Genomic DNA, 16,329 nt, shown 5'->3' on the forward strand with positions numbered 1-16,329 from the left:
ATAAACGTGTAGTTTCGAATTTTGTATGGTAAAATTTATATGGTATAATTTGTTTAATTGTTTAAAATTAGTATGTAATTCCAGAGTTTATATTATTCAATTATACAAAAACACACGAACTATACAAAAAAATGTACCCGCAAATTATACGAATTATTATCCTCTCTCGCTCATCTCTCTCTTTCCTTTTCCAATCTCGATTGTCTCTCTCCTCCCTCTTTCCTAATCTCGCTTGCCTCTCTCAACCCTTTCCCAATCTCGTTCGTCGAGTATACAAATACACATACATATCAGTTACATATATACAATTATCTAATTGATATATATATATACAATTCATTTTTGCCCTCTCTCACTCGCCTCTCTCTTCCCTCTCCCTATTTCGCTCGTCACTCTTTTTCCTATAACATTTAGCTACGAATTGTAATTAGCAAACTATAGTTATGAAGAGTAATTAAACTATTTTTGAGTGATTATATGTGAAAGTTCTCCTATCTTTCAAACAAGATATACACGTGCAACGAAATTAGTTTATAGATAAATATAAGATCGTATATTATCTATAGAGCCCTATTATTATACAAACAACATAACGCAACAGTCTTTTCGCAACTCAATAGTCGATGCACTTTTTCGGTCAAATGAGTTAATTAGGGCTTTCTATTTGCTTGGAATACTAATTATTCGCCTTTACAATACATACATGAAGACTCAAACAAAAAAATATAATGAAATGTGAATTAAGGCTTTCAAAAATATTGTTTGATCGTCAAAGAAGTCAGAATATGATAAATAATATTTGTTATAATATTATATGATACATTCGTTATATTGTTTGTCGCAATACATTTATAATCATATATGTAGCAAATATAAAATTCATATTTGTATGGTAGGGTAAAAAATACTCTTAAACTATCTGAAATATCTCATATTTACCCTTAAACTATATTTTGACTCAAAAGTACCCTTTTTGTCAAACTATTGTGTCAAAAGAGCCCTTCTTAGTTGTTAAAAACTATGTAGATATCACATTGCACGCCAATAGTATTCCACTGCCACATAGACTAAATCATTAAATCTTAATTACTCTTTTTTTTCCTCATTTCATTATTTTTCAAAAACGATTGAACCCCTTCTCCCTCATTTCGCGGCTAGGGTTTCACAGTTTTCTTAGTCGATGGTTTTCAAAGTGAATATTCGTGGTTGTAGGTTAGTAAATCTTTTTTCCTATTTTATTATGCTTACAACCACGAATATCCACTTTGAAATCTAGCCCGAAGAAAGTTGTGAAACCCTAGCCACGAAATGAGGGGAAAGTTGTGAAATTCTAACTATCATGTTTTGTAATCGTAAACATGATAATATAAGAAAAAAGATTTATGACCTATAACCATGAATATCCACTTTGAAACCCAGCCACGAAGAAAACTGTGGAACCCTAGCAGCGAAATGAGGGAGAAGGGGTGAAATCGTTTCTGGAAATTAATGAAATGATTGAGGGGGGGGGGGGATTAATTAGGATTTAGGGATTTAGTTTATGTGACAGTGGAACCCTATTGACATGTAATGTGGCATCCACATGGCATTTAACAATTTCTGTTAATAAGAAGGGTACTTTTAACCCAATAGTTTGACGGAAAAGATAGTTTTGAGCCGAAATATAGTTTAAGAATAAATATGAGATATTTCGGATAGTTTAAAGGTATTTTTCACCATTTTCTGTTTAGTCTACGTGGCAACAGTGGAACTCTATTGGCGTGCAATGTCGCATCCACATGACATTTAACAACTTCTGTCAATAAAAAGGACACTTTTGATCTAATAATTTGACGAAAAATGTAATTTTGAGCCAAAATATAATATAAGGATAAATATGACCTATTTATGATAGTTTAATGATATTCTTAAATTTAGATGATTCCAATTTTATACGCCACACCCAAAGCATCATAGTTGGGCATCAACCTCACGTAGAAATTCTTTGTTCCATTAAGCCTAAATGAAGATAACAAACATATTAGTTTAGTCATGGTGAAAATTAAACCATACAATTCAAGAACTTCAAATAACTACTCATCCAAGAGCATATGCATATTTTATACAGATTTTTTTTAAAAAAAATTCGCAAGTGACCTTATCTCGGAGGGAATAAGGAGAAATAATAAAATCATTTTAATTGATATAACAATATATTTCTTATCTAAATCGTGATTAGAAATATATTTAAGTTAATTAAATCTTTTTCATTAAATCTAATCTATGCTACATGTCATTAATCAAAACTAGAAATTGAAAAAAATAGAGATAAGAAAAATGAAAATAAGCCGGATCCGTATATTTTAACTCTTTCTTTGTTTCTATTTAAATTTATTTTCCAGTTTGAAGAATTTGCCTGTCCAATAAGGTTGTTTCATTGAAACTTCAATATCAACTTTGCTTTTTCTTTTTTTTCCTCATCCCAAAGACTGATTTTATTAAAAACAAAAAGATGAAAATAAAAAAGCAAATGTTCACATTGGAACATCTTTTGAAAAGTTGAACTGCCAGTAATTTCCAGCTAATTAATTTTCAGCAACTCCATTAAGTTCTAGGATTTAATTGGTTAAGACAAGAATAAGCGCATCTAACTACTTAAATTAAAATCACTAAACTATTTTGGCTCAAAAAATATCTTTTTCGTCTTACTATTGAATGAAATGTGATATCGAATGTGTATATTATACCTAAAGTGAATCGGAGGAGACATGTAACAACTTTGGTCGTCCAAAACTGATATTCATGTTCTAGGGTCCGTGAAGAGCAAGTTAACAGTCATAAAACAACGTAAAATGATCGAATAAACAATTGTGAGGCTTGATGCTCCGGCTCATAAGAGTGAATTTCAATTACTATTTTAGAGTATCGAACCTCAATGACAATGATCACACCTACGGCTAGAAAGAAAGAGAATACTTTGCGACAAATTTGATTCAAACAACACCAAAAAAAAAGTTGAGTATTCACAGCTTAAGTTTTCTTTCAATTGCTATAAAAAAAAACAATGGTCTTTCTATTACTTATAATTACTGCTACAAATTCAACAAAATGACACTAAAAATGTATTGAATTTCATATCAAAGCCTTCTCTATTTACATATTCCCAACAAAATGGCATCTTTTCTCTATGCCATATAGGCCGCTCTCTTAGCCATCAATCTTCTACTTCTAGTCGACTGCTCTAGAACCGAACTTTCTCTTTTTTTAGTGCTCCCTTCCCACTCAACAGGTAATAATTTAAAGAACGACATTATTGTCTTCTTCTTCTAGTCGACTGCTCTACCAATCACACATTGCCTTACACTTGGCATCGGGGGTTATCGTCTTCTGCTTCTAGTCGACTGCTCTATAAAAATAATAATTGAAAATTGGCGTTTTCCGACTAAGTAATTACCATCTTGTTACTCCATTACGTTCTTCAGGTACCCAATTTCTTCTGCTTCTTCTCAAATACCTACTGAATATTGAAGTGCTTGAAGATACACTTCGACTCCTGAATACAGCAGATCCAGAACCAGAACCGGATGATTCTGAACTACTGGAATGTATGGATAGAGATCGATGTTGAGAAGATGGTGTTAATCGCCGGAAAAATGATGTGAAGTTGTTGAAAATTCGGCTTATTCCGTTGCCATTTCGACCTGTGTTGCTTCTTCTTGATCTCCAAGCTATTCTTCTAGGTACCCCATTGTTAAATCCACCGTCCATTTCTGTATACACTACTGGAAGCTCTCTCTCAGCTCCTCTTCTTCCACCGGAAAATCTTCCTACGGCGAACCCACCTCCCGGAAGTCTCCATATTGTCAATCCCATTGCCTCGTCTTCGTTTCTGGGTCTAGAAATGTTGTCGGAGTTTGTAGTTTCAGTTGATTCCGTTGGTAATTCGTGTCGGCAAACGGGGCACGAATTTCGAAGAGATAGCCATGGGAGGATACAATCGGAATGGTAGATGTGTTTACAGGGCATTTCTCGAGCTTCAGATCCTAAATCGAAAGCTTCTTTACAAACAGCGCAATGGGTCTCGGAATTTACGTGATTTGAAGCTATTTGAATAATCGGCATCGACTCAATCGCTGATTTCGACGCCGGTGGATTTTCCGGGCGACCAAAACCGTTCACCTCGATCTGTGCTAACTGATCAAGTAACCGATCAAACCCAGATCCCATCAAAAACTCCGACATCGTCGGCGGCAACGGCCTGAGACCTGAACCTTCACCATCATCATAATAAAGCTCATAACTCCGCTCCTCTGCAGCTGCAGCAGCTTCATCCTCCCCAGGTGCTTCAGATGGACTACGAAGAACAATAACCGGATTAAACGGAGATCTATCACCCCGATTACGCCTGCTCCGTCGAGAACCCATGTTCACACTCCGATCTGACTCTGGCCGTTCGTTCCACATGGGAAACCTCCGGCGAGATTCCGGCGACCCAATATTTCCCTCAGCAACTTCTATAAATCCACTATCACAGTGAGGACAAACAACATCGTTTCCAACTGAAATTCTAACAAACCTTGTACACCGATAACACCAGTACGAAGACATCTGCAGTCGCCGGAGATCAGTCAAAACTCAACCCAATAAACCCGGTTAGATCCAATAACTCAAAACCCCCAAATTATGCTCCGATTTGGCTCGCCGGAGAATATAAAAAAGGTTTCCTAAGAGAAAAAAAGAAAAAGCACAGAGAGAAGAAAATGGGGGTAGCGTTGAAGAACGTGAAAGGTAAAGAAGAAAGGAGAAAAAAGAGAGTTTATAAACACGAAGACGCGTGGGAGCCTGTTAGTAAAGCGGTAAATACTATTTCATCGTTAATTAATTATTTTATATTTAAATTTTAAATTTAAATAAAACAATTATTCAACCTATAAAATAGCATAATTACTTTAATTTGGTCATGGTCGAATGATATATAAATATGGGAAAAGAAAAAATCGTTTTTCAATTATTACTTGCTGAGATAAAGCGTAAACGAGTGAGAGAGCTAAGAAAAGATGAAAATCTGTCATTGGAGCCGTCGATAGTAGAAGACTTGGCTTGAGAGGAGCCAACATACATTACATTTATACATATGTATATACAATAGATATCACACCCTCTTCAATTAAATTATGTGATTACATTCTTCTAATTTTTGAATCTCCTATTAAGAATTTTATATCCATCACAATATGTAGATCATTATTTTGTTGTTATAGATGAATTTTGTGTATGAAGTCATGTTTTATATAGGTCATATAATCTTGAAAAACTATTTTATTTTTAAATATGAATTTAGAATTTTTTATTAATAAGATAAATATCAAACTTCGAATAAATTCAAATAAAAAATTAAAAATCGTTGATTGTATTTTTGGTGTTAGTGTGTGGTCCACGCGTTGAATGAAGCGCGGTTTATTTAACGGAAGTAGTAGCGTATAATTAATAGAGGCGGAGTTTTGTTTATATGGCAACTGGCAAAAGAGGGAGAAACGGCAATATGTTTAACGGCGTTAGTTGACTGGTCACCTTTTTTGGGGTCATTACTTTTTGTATTATTTTCTTCGAAACACACCTAAATTTGTTTTGCAAATATGACCCCCCAACAAGAAAATTCTATGTAAGAATTTTATTTTTCACCTTTTTGAAAAAAAAATGGCAAAATAATAAATTAGGTATATTATTAATAAAAGCATAATTTTCTCATTATTTTTATATAATATGGTCGATTCTAAAATTTATTGATTTGATTTATTCAACCTTCAATCATGCTTGTTAATTAAAATGATTTTTAAATTTTGTTTTCAGATGAAAAATATTATCAGTCAAATCATATTCTAATTTGATGAATGAATTGACTTATATTAATGAATGTTTTGAATTTTTTTAAAATTCCTATTAAAAATGACTATTTTTCTTCATTTAACTAGTTTTTCAAACAGATTTCTAGTTTAATATATAAAGTATCAAAATCAAATAGGAAACACAAAAAAAATTGAACAAGCGTAGAGGGATAGAAATATCTTTTAGTTCATGAACATGAATGCAGACAATACAACGAATCTCTAAATAAATATGTTTAGATACGACGATGAAATAATCAATGAAATTTTAAACTTTGTATAAAATTTAAATAATTCTTTCTTTTTTTAAAAAATTATTTTTTTTACATATAAATTATATCCAAAATCTAATTTGACATAAACATATGTGATATATTAGTAGTAATAGTTTAAATCGTGGTTAATTTGATAAACTTGTTCAATTTATTTATTTATTTTAAGAAGAAGAAGAAAAGATGAGGGGCAATAAATGTAGAGGAGGAGGAAATGAGGGAGTTATTATGCAAATAAATAAAAACGTTTGAGAAGAACGTTGACCTGACTGAAAATCCATTGAATTCCGACCGCCGAATTTGAAATACTTTTTATTTTATATTTCATAATATAGTCGGCAAGTTTTTTGTAAAAAATTGTCAAAATAGATTTGTATTTTAATTTATACATATATATATATATATATATATAATATTTACTCGTTTGGTTAAAAATTTTCGTTAAAAATTTTATTTGCTTAGAATAAAAGTTATGTGAAATTTTGTTTTTATCTTTATAAGATATACGTATGTCATTTATATTTGAGCTTGATAATTTTGGATTTATATATAGAGATCGAATTCTATAAAAGATTCTTTTATATTTAGGATTCACATTTGAGACTTTTGATTAAGTGAGAATAAGCTCATCAATCATATTGATGATGATTATAATACTTTAATGCAATGCGCATGGTGAAATCATAAATTTTATCAAAGGTGTCCAATGATGATACTATACGACTGTCAAAATAAAATAAAATAAAATATTGTGTTATTTGGTGTTCAAATCCAGAATTCCTTCATACAAAACGATACTTATTACCACTGTGTCAAAAACATACTCCCTCTATTTCAAAAAGAATGTCACTATTTGTTAAAAAAAGAATGATTCATTTCCTTTTTTTGACAACATTTTAACTTTAACTTTTCACGTGGCACATTTAAGATCACAAGATTAAAGGGCATTTTGATACATTTGACATAACTTTAATTTAGGACCACAAGATTAAAAAATCTTATTTCTTTTCTTAAATTCTGTTCCCACTCAAATTAGATCATCCTTTTTTAAACGGAGAAAGTAATTTTTATCAATATAGAGTTTGACATATATATACAACGTAATTTTTTTATTAAAGACATTGTGATTGAACACCCTGAAATGACTATAGCTACACCCCAACTTTAATGCTACTCCCTCCGTCCCATTTTATGCAGCAATATTTGACTCGATACGAAATTTAAGATATAACAAAAATTTGAAATGATTACTAAATTGTCCTTCAAAAAAGCAATTCATTTTTCTCTTTCCTCGTAAATGTATTAGAAAATTAAGTGGAACTAATAAGGATAAAATAAAAATTATATCTTTAAATACTTACCATATAAAAAAATATAATATTCTATTTAAGTCTGATAAAAAGAAATGATATCACGTGAAATGAAATGAAGAAAATATTATTTATATAAAAGAATATTTTCATCCGTACCAAAGCACTATATTCCTTGTACTGAACGCGTTGTGTAATTTTGGTGAATATTTTCCAGGAAAGTATTTGACAATTTAACAAGAAGTCCCAATCTCTTTGGCATTTAAAATATGTTTACAACTAACCCAACATATTTATTACTCTACTGCTCTAAATAACTTCACTATAATTTAAATTGAATCTATGAATTTTTATTTTATTTTTTTGTGTTTGAGCTTGTATTCTTCATTTATTTTTATTAAGTATTAATTTAATAAATTTAAATAAAAAGATAATTTTGTTAATTTTTTAATTTAAGAAATTTAATATAGTAGAAAATGACATATCTTATTTTAAATTCCATAAATAATTGGCAAAATATATATTTTATTTATAAAGTTTAATTTTGAGAATTACTTATGGAGTTTAAAATTCTAATAGTTTAATCATATCTTATTAATTATTAACTAGGTTGAAACTTGTAAAAAAAAATTGAATCCTATAAATTGCTTATGAGGTTTAAAGTTACAATAAACTATGACTCTTATAATTCTTTTTTAATTATTTTTTATTCGATATTTGATATCTATATTGATGTTTGATTAAATTTAAATTTATATTAAAAAATTTCACATTAAAAAGTAACATGAATTCTAATAAAAAATAACTCAATATACATAAAAATTCAAATCTAAAACTTTAGTGAAAAATAAATTTATCACCTAACGACAACCTTAAAAGGTAGTCTCATAAGTGTAAACGCAAATAAAAGTGACTAATTACCATTTTTTTTCCCCCTCATATAACATCTAAATTTTGTCTAAATTGGTTACTTTTATTTTTGAAAATAAATGCAAACAAATAGTACTACTTTGCTACCAAACATTAGGTGTTTTGACAATTAAATTTATTTTGAATTTATTTGTCGTAAAAACAAAAAGTCATATATAATTAGACCTTCCTTCAATAATTATCTTATATTAATATTTTATAATAACAATTATATTTTTTATTTGGTCTTTCACAAGACATGTTATGTTATACTTTCTCTATCCTTATTTAGTTGTTCATTTTAAAAAAGATATACATATTAAGATAACAATAATTAACACAATGAAGTTACAGTTTTATCCTTATTAAATATGGTTTTAAAAAGGATGAATTAAATATTAGAAATTTTCAAGAAATTTAAATGAGGGTATAATAGGAAAAAAATTATCCTTTCTTGATTTGTCAAAATGGACAAGTAAATAGAGACATCTAAAAGAGGAAATATGAACGAGTAAATAGGTACATAGGGAGTATTTTATACTCTTTCTCCCTTAAATTTTTTTTTTTTTTGAAAACATGCTCACTACAATAGCTCTCGCAAACTATGCTGAAGACATAAATCACATTAGGCAAGTTTTATACGGCGAATTCATGGTTGAATAGCAAATGGAGGTTGGATTCGATTTACGTGACATATTTTAAATTTTGAGAGTCAAACAAATTTTTTTGTTACAATAATTTTTTCATATATTATTTAAATATCATGCATAATCAATAATTGTGACTTATAATATTTTTATGTAATTTTTAATTTATTTGGAAAAAAACTAAAAAGATTTTAGGACTCAATGCACCATCAATATGAAATTATTTAACTCTCAAAATTTAAATTATGTTATATAATTTGAGATAAAAAATAAAATTATTTTATTATAGCAATCTAAAACTATCAAAACAAATAATACGGTTATACAAAGTTTTTGCCTTATATATTCATCTTTTTTCACCAAATAAGAAATGTCGATTTATATATTCCTCAAAAGTCTTGCTTATATTGCTCAAAAGTCTTTGCCAATTTCATCATCAATCCCAATCTTTGTTACTTTACGTATAGAAAAATCATAAAATTTTAAAAAATATATCATAAAATTTTAAAAAATATTTATTTTCTAAAAATTATTACTTCAACATTGTTAAAAAGATAATGAAAATTAGTGTTTAAAAAACAGACACGAGGGGAGGGAAAATGTTTTACTTTGGTATATGGGATTGGAGTAAGTTCTATGAATCTTCAAATTTATAATTTATAATATAATAGAATAATATAATAATTAAAATTAATAATTTTAAAAAATTTAAAACTTGATTAAAGAGGTATACGTATAAATAATGCAGTGATGTAAAGATTATTATGAGATGCAAACCAACTTTAACATCTCAACTTTCAAACATTAAAAGAATCATAATTTCTTAAAATATATTACTTCCTTCGTTTAAAAAATGATAACCTAATTTGATTTAAAATGGAGTTTAAAAAAAGAAAGAAGATTTTTTAATTTTGTGATTTTAAATTAAAGTTATGTCAAATGTATCAAAATGTCCTTTAATCTTGTGATGTTAAACATGTCACATGGAAAGTTAAAGTCAAAGTATTGCAAGAAAAAAGAGATTATTCTTTTTAAAACAAACTAAAAAATAAAAATATTTTTTAAACGAAAAAAGTATTATACTATAAAATGTACCTCACTAAAAGAAAATAATCTATAAATTTTAATAGTATTATAATTAAAAAATCATTTCTTCATGAATAAAAATAAAAATTACTTTCTAACAAACAAATAACGAAATGAGTTAATTTGAGACATTAAACAAAAGCGTGACAAAATTAAAATGAGTTAATTTTGAGACATTAAACAAAAGCATGACAAAATTAAGTGACCACATAACCTTCTACTCTCCTTTATTTTATTAATAAAATATTAAAATAATAATAATATATTTCCGTAAATTGGAATTTTAGTCTCAAAATTGAATTCAATTATTTTATTCTCTCTGTTTCCTCTAGGTTAGATAAATAACCTTAAATTCAGGCTGCTAAATTTATTTATTTTTAGGACCATCCCTTTTCCTTGCAAAGTTGTTCGAAAAAAAAAAACACATCAGTGTGTTGTTTGAAATAAATATACACACTAACATGGGTTACAGACTTATGGTGCACTGGTAAGAGTACATTGCCTTTAATTAGAAATTTTGAGTTTGATGTTTTAATATGGATTTCAGACACTGGGTGAGAAATCAAAAGAAAGAGAGAAATAGACACCATCAAAGAATCTGGTACAATAAATAAATTAATTTTTTCTTAATTAGAAATTTCAAATTCAAATTTTCGACATATTAAAAAATTCTAAGCCAGAGCGCTTCTCATAAATAGGTGATACATAATACAAATATAAATTAATCGAGTTTTAATAAAAATAACGAATATCAAATAAAAATTATAAGTAAGATAAATTCAGTACATACAATATTCAACAAATATATTTCAAAATTTTCTAAATGACCTGTATCCACATGTCACAACATATAGTAGTAATATATCTATTTTTAGGTATGACATGATATTTATTTTCTCACCAATTTAATTGTGCAACTTGACCATGATAGCCAATCCTTACAATTTATAACAATAAGATTTTATTAAATAAATAATTGACTGGCTTTTTAACAAAGACGTCCTTCTAATTTCATTTTAATAATAAGAATTAATATTAATTATGTACTTTATTATATTTAAAGAAGGTTTAGTACTATTGAGCTGATAGATTAGATAAACTTTTGGTACCAAACAATTAGACTGGTTGTGGTTTTGAAGATTTATTTTTAATATATGATTTGTAACTTACACAACTATAGGCATCTATACCATAAGATATAGGAGATAACAAGTCCGGACTTATAAAGTTACATGTATGATTTTACAAAAGAACAATAGTTATGATTTATATGTATATATCGTAGATATCGAAATCTTCTTCAGCTATTTATTTTTACAGATTTTGAACCCCCTATTGAAAGTTCTGACTCCGCATCTGTTACTAATCATTTATTCATTTATGTTGTTTTTAAGTTATACTCTTTAAGCAATTTATTTCATAACAATTCTATTGCTTGGTTGTCTCAATCTATATGTTCTTGGGTAAACTTTGATTTCTTTGCGTTTTTAGGTAGAGAATGGAAGAGATCAAACACGGGAATAAGAAGCAAGCTCGCCTTTTCTTTTTAATCATTTTGATCGAGGGGGATGAAGAAAGATACTCCAACGTTTAATCTCTCGAGTATGTACTATTTATATTTTATCTTATTTTATATTTATAATAATTTGAAATAAACACTAAATACACACAATTATTATTACTATTCCATACAAACAAGTAGTGCCAAAAAAATATATTATTGAGGAATCTAGTGATGTCAATTATTCTATTTTATTTTATTTAAAATAATACACTTTAATATTAATACTGATTATAAATAACCAAAAATCAATCCGACAAGTTATTCTCTTTGATTCTATCTTTTCCAAACATGTAATGAAAAATATGCTTAAGCTATCTAAACAATGAGTAGTCTTGGGGGCCTCCATTGTTGGAAAATATACATGGAGACGGAATTAGAATTTTCGCTAAGAGATTTAAAATATAAAGAAGTAAGAAGTTCGATAATAATAATACTTTTCCGACGAAGGAAATTCAGATGAAACCACTTGATTCTACCTGACTTCACCGTTACCTTTGTAGATCTCAGCTTTCTAGACATAGATAAAAACTTTGATATCTTAAGAAATTTATTTGATATGTACAAATTATTAATTTAGAACTCATTAATTTAAAGGGACTCTTATTTTGAATCCATAGGGTTCAATTCTTGATTTTGTGTTAGACTTTTAAAAACATATATATAATGTCGGAATCTGAGTTAAAGTTACTAAATTCGACTGAATCGAGGTGTGCTAGTGTCTACATCAACCCCTACTTTTACCTTCATACCCTATAGAGAATAATACTCAAAGACCTATGCTGTTTTTTTGCCCCCTTGAAATGGATGACACAAAGGGGGAAAAAAAAGTCTAATTCATTTTATGCCCACTTTCAAAAGGACCATCACTTTTGATATAAAAAGCAACTTTTTTTACTTCCTGTTGAACTACATGCGTAAAAAGGGCAAATCCCATTTTTGTTTATACCAAATTCTAATTATTGATGTTGACAATCAATATGAAACTTTAAAGACTAAGGTAGAAAGAGTAAGATCCAAAAAAGAATAGCAACAATATCATTGATATCACTTGTAAAAGACTTTTACTATGCTATTTATAGTTATTAATATAATTCCGTTTTGAGTGGAACGCTATGTTATTGGTAAAATTGATGTCATATGACCAAAAGGTCAAGAATTCAAATTATGATTACAATCTTTTGTAGAAATGCAGGATAAAAATTGCATACAATAGACCCTTGTGATTCAGTCCTTTCTTTAACCCCACACATCGTGGGAGTTTAATGCACTAAACTCTCTTGATAGAGTTCTTGTTTAAATAACAGGCATGAAAGTACTCAACTATAGTAAGATCCTAGACTCACTCTGAGTCCTTCCGTGATGCCCCGACTCTCGGTCTCAATCAAGAAAGGAAAGAACCATTTTGTGTATAGAAATAATAAAACTCTACTATTACTTGAAAAAATAAACTACTTTTAACTATGATTTTGTAAAAATACTAAGTATGTGGCTTTTGTTATTTATGATAACAACAGAAATGAATGTCAATTGCCCCATTTGGTTGATCAATGGCCAACTCATGCTAGTGACAAAAGCAAAGTTGTCTACTTTCAAACATATTCAAAGAGTTTAAGGATTATGCATTAAAAACAAAATGATGTCAAACAATAACATAATTTGACAGACAACATAAGTATCTATCAATTGTTTGCATTTATGTTGTTCAGACTCTTCAAAAACGTCGTTGAATGCCTGTCAGATATTCTAAAAGTAGCGCATTTTTAGAGGTTCTGACATGGGGCTTGCAACATTTTTTTTCTCAACCAAGGGAGTTCTCATATGAGGAAAACTCTTTCTCTGTTTAAGCTGTGTTTCTGTTCCATCATTCAAATCAATGGCCTCCAAGTATCTACTCAAATCATTCACTTCATTTTCTTGATTTCTTGATTTTGCAATGCTTGTAATCCCCTTGTCCCGAGACGGGGTTAAATTGAGCGACATGGACAGTGAAGATTCATATAACCGACCCAGACTTGTTTGGGATTGAGGAGTAATTGTAATGTTGATCGCCTTGTCGTCTTTCGTAACCATCTTCACTCTTTTTTCCTTAGTCTTTACTATCCCATTTACTAGTCCAACTCTTTTTCTGTCATGTTCTCCAGCTCCAACTTTCCTCAACTTTGAGCAAACTTTTCTGTCAATCTCAATAGATTTATCAGTTCGATACTTAGACTGTACATCAAAGATATCTTTTCGCGCATTTGATGCTTTTTTTGTCTTAGGTATCGATGCAGCATATCGTGACTTGATTGGACTTAGAACTAGTGTTTTTATCATCGAATCTCGGTTTACACTGTAAATGGATAGCGGACTTCTAGCTCTTTTAACTTTGTTTGATGCTTCAGCACTATTCCCTTTATCTCTACTTCCTGACGTTCTCTGCTTCTGTGGTTGATTCGAGTTTCCATCGAAAGTTCTCTCCACTGACATATCCTGTTAACAAATATCGCGAGTCGTCTAGTTTATTTCAAATATACACATATATAAACTATGACACAAAAAAACACTAGCATGTACTTTAGATGTATATAACTAACACATATATGTACTTGTAGGATTTGTTTTTCTTAAAGCAATTGATGAAGTAAAGTTATATGCAAAACTAACCTCATCGAAGAAGCCAAATTTTGGCGATGGCATACAAAGACCGGATGGTTGGGGATTCTCCCTTGGCACTGAAGCAACAGGTCCTGTAAGCTGACTTCGAGGCAATAAGAGACGACTATTTGAATCACTGTGAGCTCGATTGGTGCTAGACGCTGACAATGATGACTCCAAGGACCGGACTTTTGTAGTACTGAGAGGTGATTTATGAGAGGAACTAAGATTTTCAAACTTTTTACTCTTTGTAGATGATCTTATCGGAGTCTTAGTGGTCGAGACAGAGGAAGAGAGTTTAGTCTTTCCGGTTTCTCTATGTTTACTAGCATAAGCAGATGTCACATACAAAGGACAAGAGGTGATTGAAGAGTGAGTATTGGAATTCGACACCATCAAATCTCGTCCTACAAATGTCACAAGTTATTAATTCTTATGATAAACGATCAAGAATGAGAAAACAACTTCATTTGTAAAGAGGAGTTTCTATAAGTGTGTCGCATACCAGGTCCAGTTCTCTTCTTGCCTCCTATGTCCACAGAATACATATCTCGTGATGATATTTTGCTTTGCCAAGTCGAAGCACTTGATCTCGGCCATGGTTTTGGAAGCTTAAGTGAATTACACTCTTTTCTTTTATAAGGTTGCTAGTTAACAACAACGAAACTAAGTTTAGAATCACTTTTACAATGTTGTCAATATATAAAAGTTAAAACTCTTATGTTATGTGTTTGGTAAATGTATATAGCAACACTAACCTGTGTTTTAATTCTCTCTGGTCTAGCATCATTGATGTTTTTCCTCTTGAAAACTAGACTACGATCAATCTGGCAATTAAAAATGAGACCGATAATCGATTAAATGAACAACATAATACTAGTAGAGAAAGGCAAATATCAATGTTTACATTGTCCCTTATGTAACTAACCATGTTTCTGGGGCCAGTTCTAATACTTGAAATAGACTGTTGGTCTGGCCTCCGAGCGCGTACATCTTCTAGGATGACAGGCAGAAGATGATTCTCTAATGTGTCGAACTCTTTGTTCATCGATGATAGTTCATGTGGTTCAAGAAGACCTGTCAATAGATATAATTACAATAACACCTCAAATACCAAATAAGTCAGGGTCAGCTATATGAATCTTCAGTGTCCATGTCGCTTCTACTAGCATGGATATGAGTAGGAGTTCTCTATACTTTCTTCTAGCATACAAATAACATTACACCTAAAGTAATAGTATATAGATCAACATATATCGATGATTGAAGTATATGAGATCTTAGAGTTAACGGCCAAAATCTTTCTTGAACTAATGCTTTTTTACGAGTTACACACTCCAACTATCAGTTGTTCCCTTTTCTTACTTGAACTATCACCATCCATGTATTAAAACACAAGTCAACTATCAATTGTTTCCTCTTCTTTCCTGAACGATGGTGATAGTTCAGACAGGAAAACGTAACTTCTGATAGTTCTATACATTCTATTGGCATACAAATCTCTAACAACATTAGACCCAAAGTAATTATATATAGATCAATACCTATCGACGGATGAAGTATATTATATGTTATACAAACATAAAGCAACTATAGTTAACTGCATTGACATTGTATATCTAACAATAACAGATGAAATACTACCTGCGCTAGTGAAGAAAGCGTTATCCCAAGCTGAACTTTTGCGCAAGTAACTAGGTCTTCCGGGCTGAATAGGTACAGAAAACGAATACTTTAGCCCCTTCTGCTTGTTCACTTGTGTTGATTTATCTATTTTCGCGGAAGTTCTTGATAAATTTGAACCCTCACCATCCTCATTTCTACTGTCCAATGTTACTGCACAAATGACATCAAGTGAAGTTGTTGCATACAATTGCTTCTATATATACACTCAAACAACAACAACTACGCCTCAGTCCCTAGCAAATCGATTGTTATACATACTGATGTGCATATAGGCAGTAAACTACGAAGAATCCCCGAGAGGAATAGCTCAAACATGACTGGTATGGCCAGTGATGATTCATAACAGACTCAAAC

General features: G+C 30.1%; 2 protein-coding genes and 1 long non-coding RNA gene across 3 annotated transcripts; 1 reads left to right on the forward strand and 2 right to left on the reverse strand.

Annotated features, from left to right (window-relative positions):
• Positions 1–3,001: 3,001 nt before the first annotated feature.
• Positions 3,002–5,387, reverse strand: LOC101256882 (probable E3 ubiquitin-protein ligase RHC2A). Its single transcript, XM_004240322.5, has one exon. The coding sequence runs from the start codon at positions 4,585–4,587 to the stop codon at positions 3,430–3,432; it is 1,158 nt and encodes a 385-aa protein (XP_004240370.1). The 5' UTR covers positions 4,588–5,387; the 3' UTR covers positions 3,002–3,429.
• Positions 5,388–13,395: 8,008 nt separating this feature from the next.
• On the reverse strand, positions 13,396–14,900 carry LOC112941656 (uncharacterized serine-rich protein C215.13-like). The gene is made up of 3 exons (XM_026031384.2): positions 14,795–14,900; positions 14,299–14,696; positions 13,396–14,124 (listed from the first exon to the last, which is right to left on the reverse strand). Exons 1-3 carry the CDS (start codon positions 14,835–14,837, stop codon positions 13,396–13,398), a joined length of 1,170 nt encoding a protein of 389 aa, XP_025887169.2. The 5' UTR covers positions 14,838–14,900.
• Positions 13,589–15,010, forward strand: LOC138349087 (uncharacterized). The gene is made up of 2 exons (XR_011221597.1): positions 13,589–13,714; positions 14,247–15,010. It is a non-coding gene; the product is annotated as an uncharacterized lncRNA (long non-coding RNA).
• The last annotated feature ends 1,319 nt before the right edge of the window (positions 15,011–16,329 follow it).

Source organism: Solanum lycopersicum, chromosome 6 (genome assembly GCF_036512215.1).
Source record: "Solanum lycopersicum chromosome 6, SLM_r2.1".
NCBI classification, from domain to species: Eukaryota; Viridiplantae; Streptophyta; class Magnoliopsida; order Solanales; family Solanaceae; genus Solanum; species Solanum lycopersicum.

Bases quoted from the DNA above. Each gene is read 5' to 3' on its own strand.
- LOC101256882 (XM_004240322.5), bottom strand. From the start codon at position 4,587: ATGTCTTCGTACTGGTGTTATCGGTGTACAAGGTTTGTTAGAATTTCA.
- LOC112941656 (XM_026031384.2), bottom strand. From the start codon at position 14,837: ATGTATTCTGTGGACATAGGAGGCAAGAAGAGAACTGGACCTG. The intron at 14,697-14,794 runs GTATGCGACACA...TGACATTTGTAG, and splicing joins CAAGAAGAGAACTGGACCTG to GACGAGATTTGATGGTGTCG. The intron at 14,125-14,298 runs GTTAGTTTTGCA...ATTTGTTAACAG, and splicing joins AATTTGGCTTCTTCGATGAG to GATATGTCAGTGGAGAGAAC.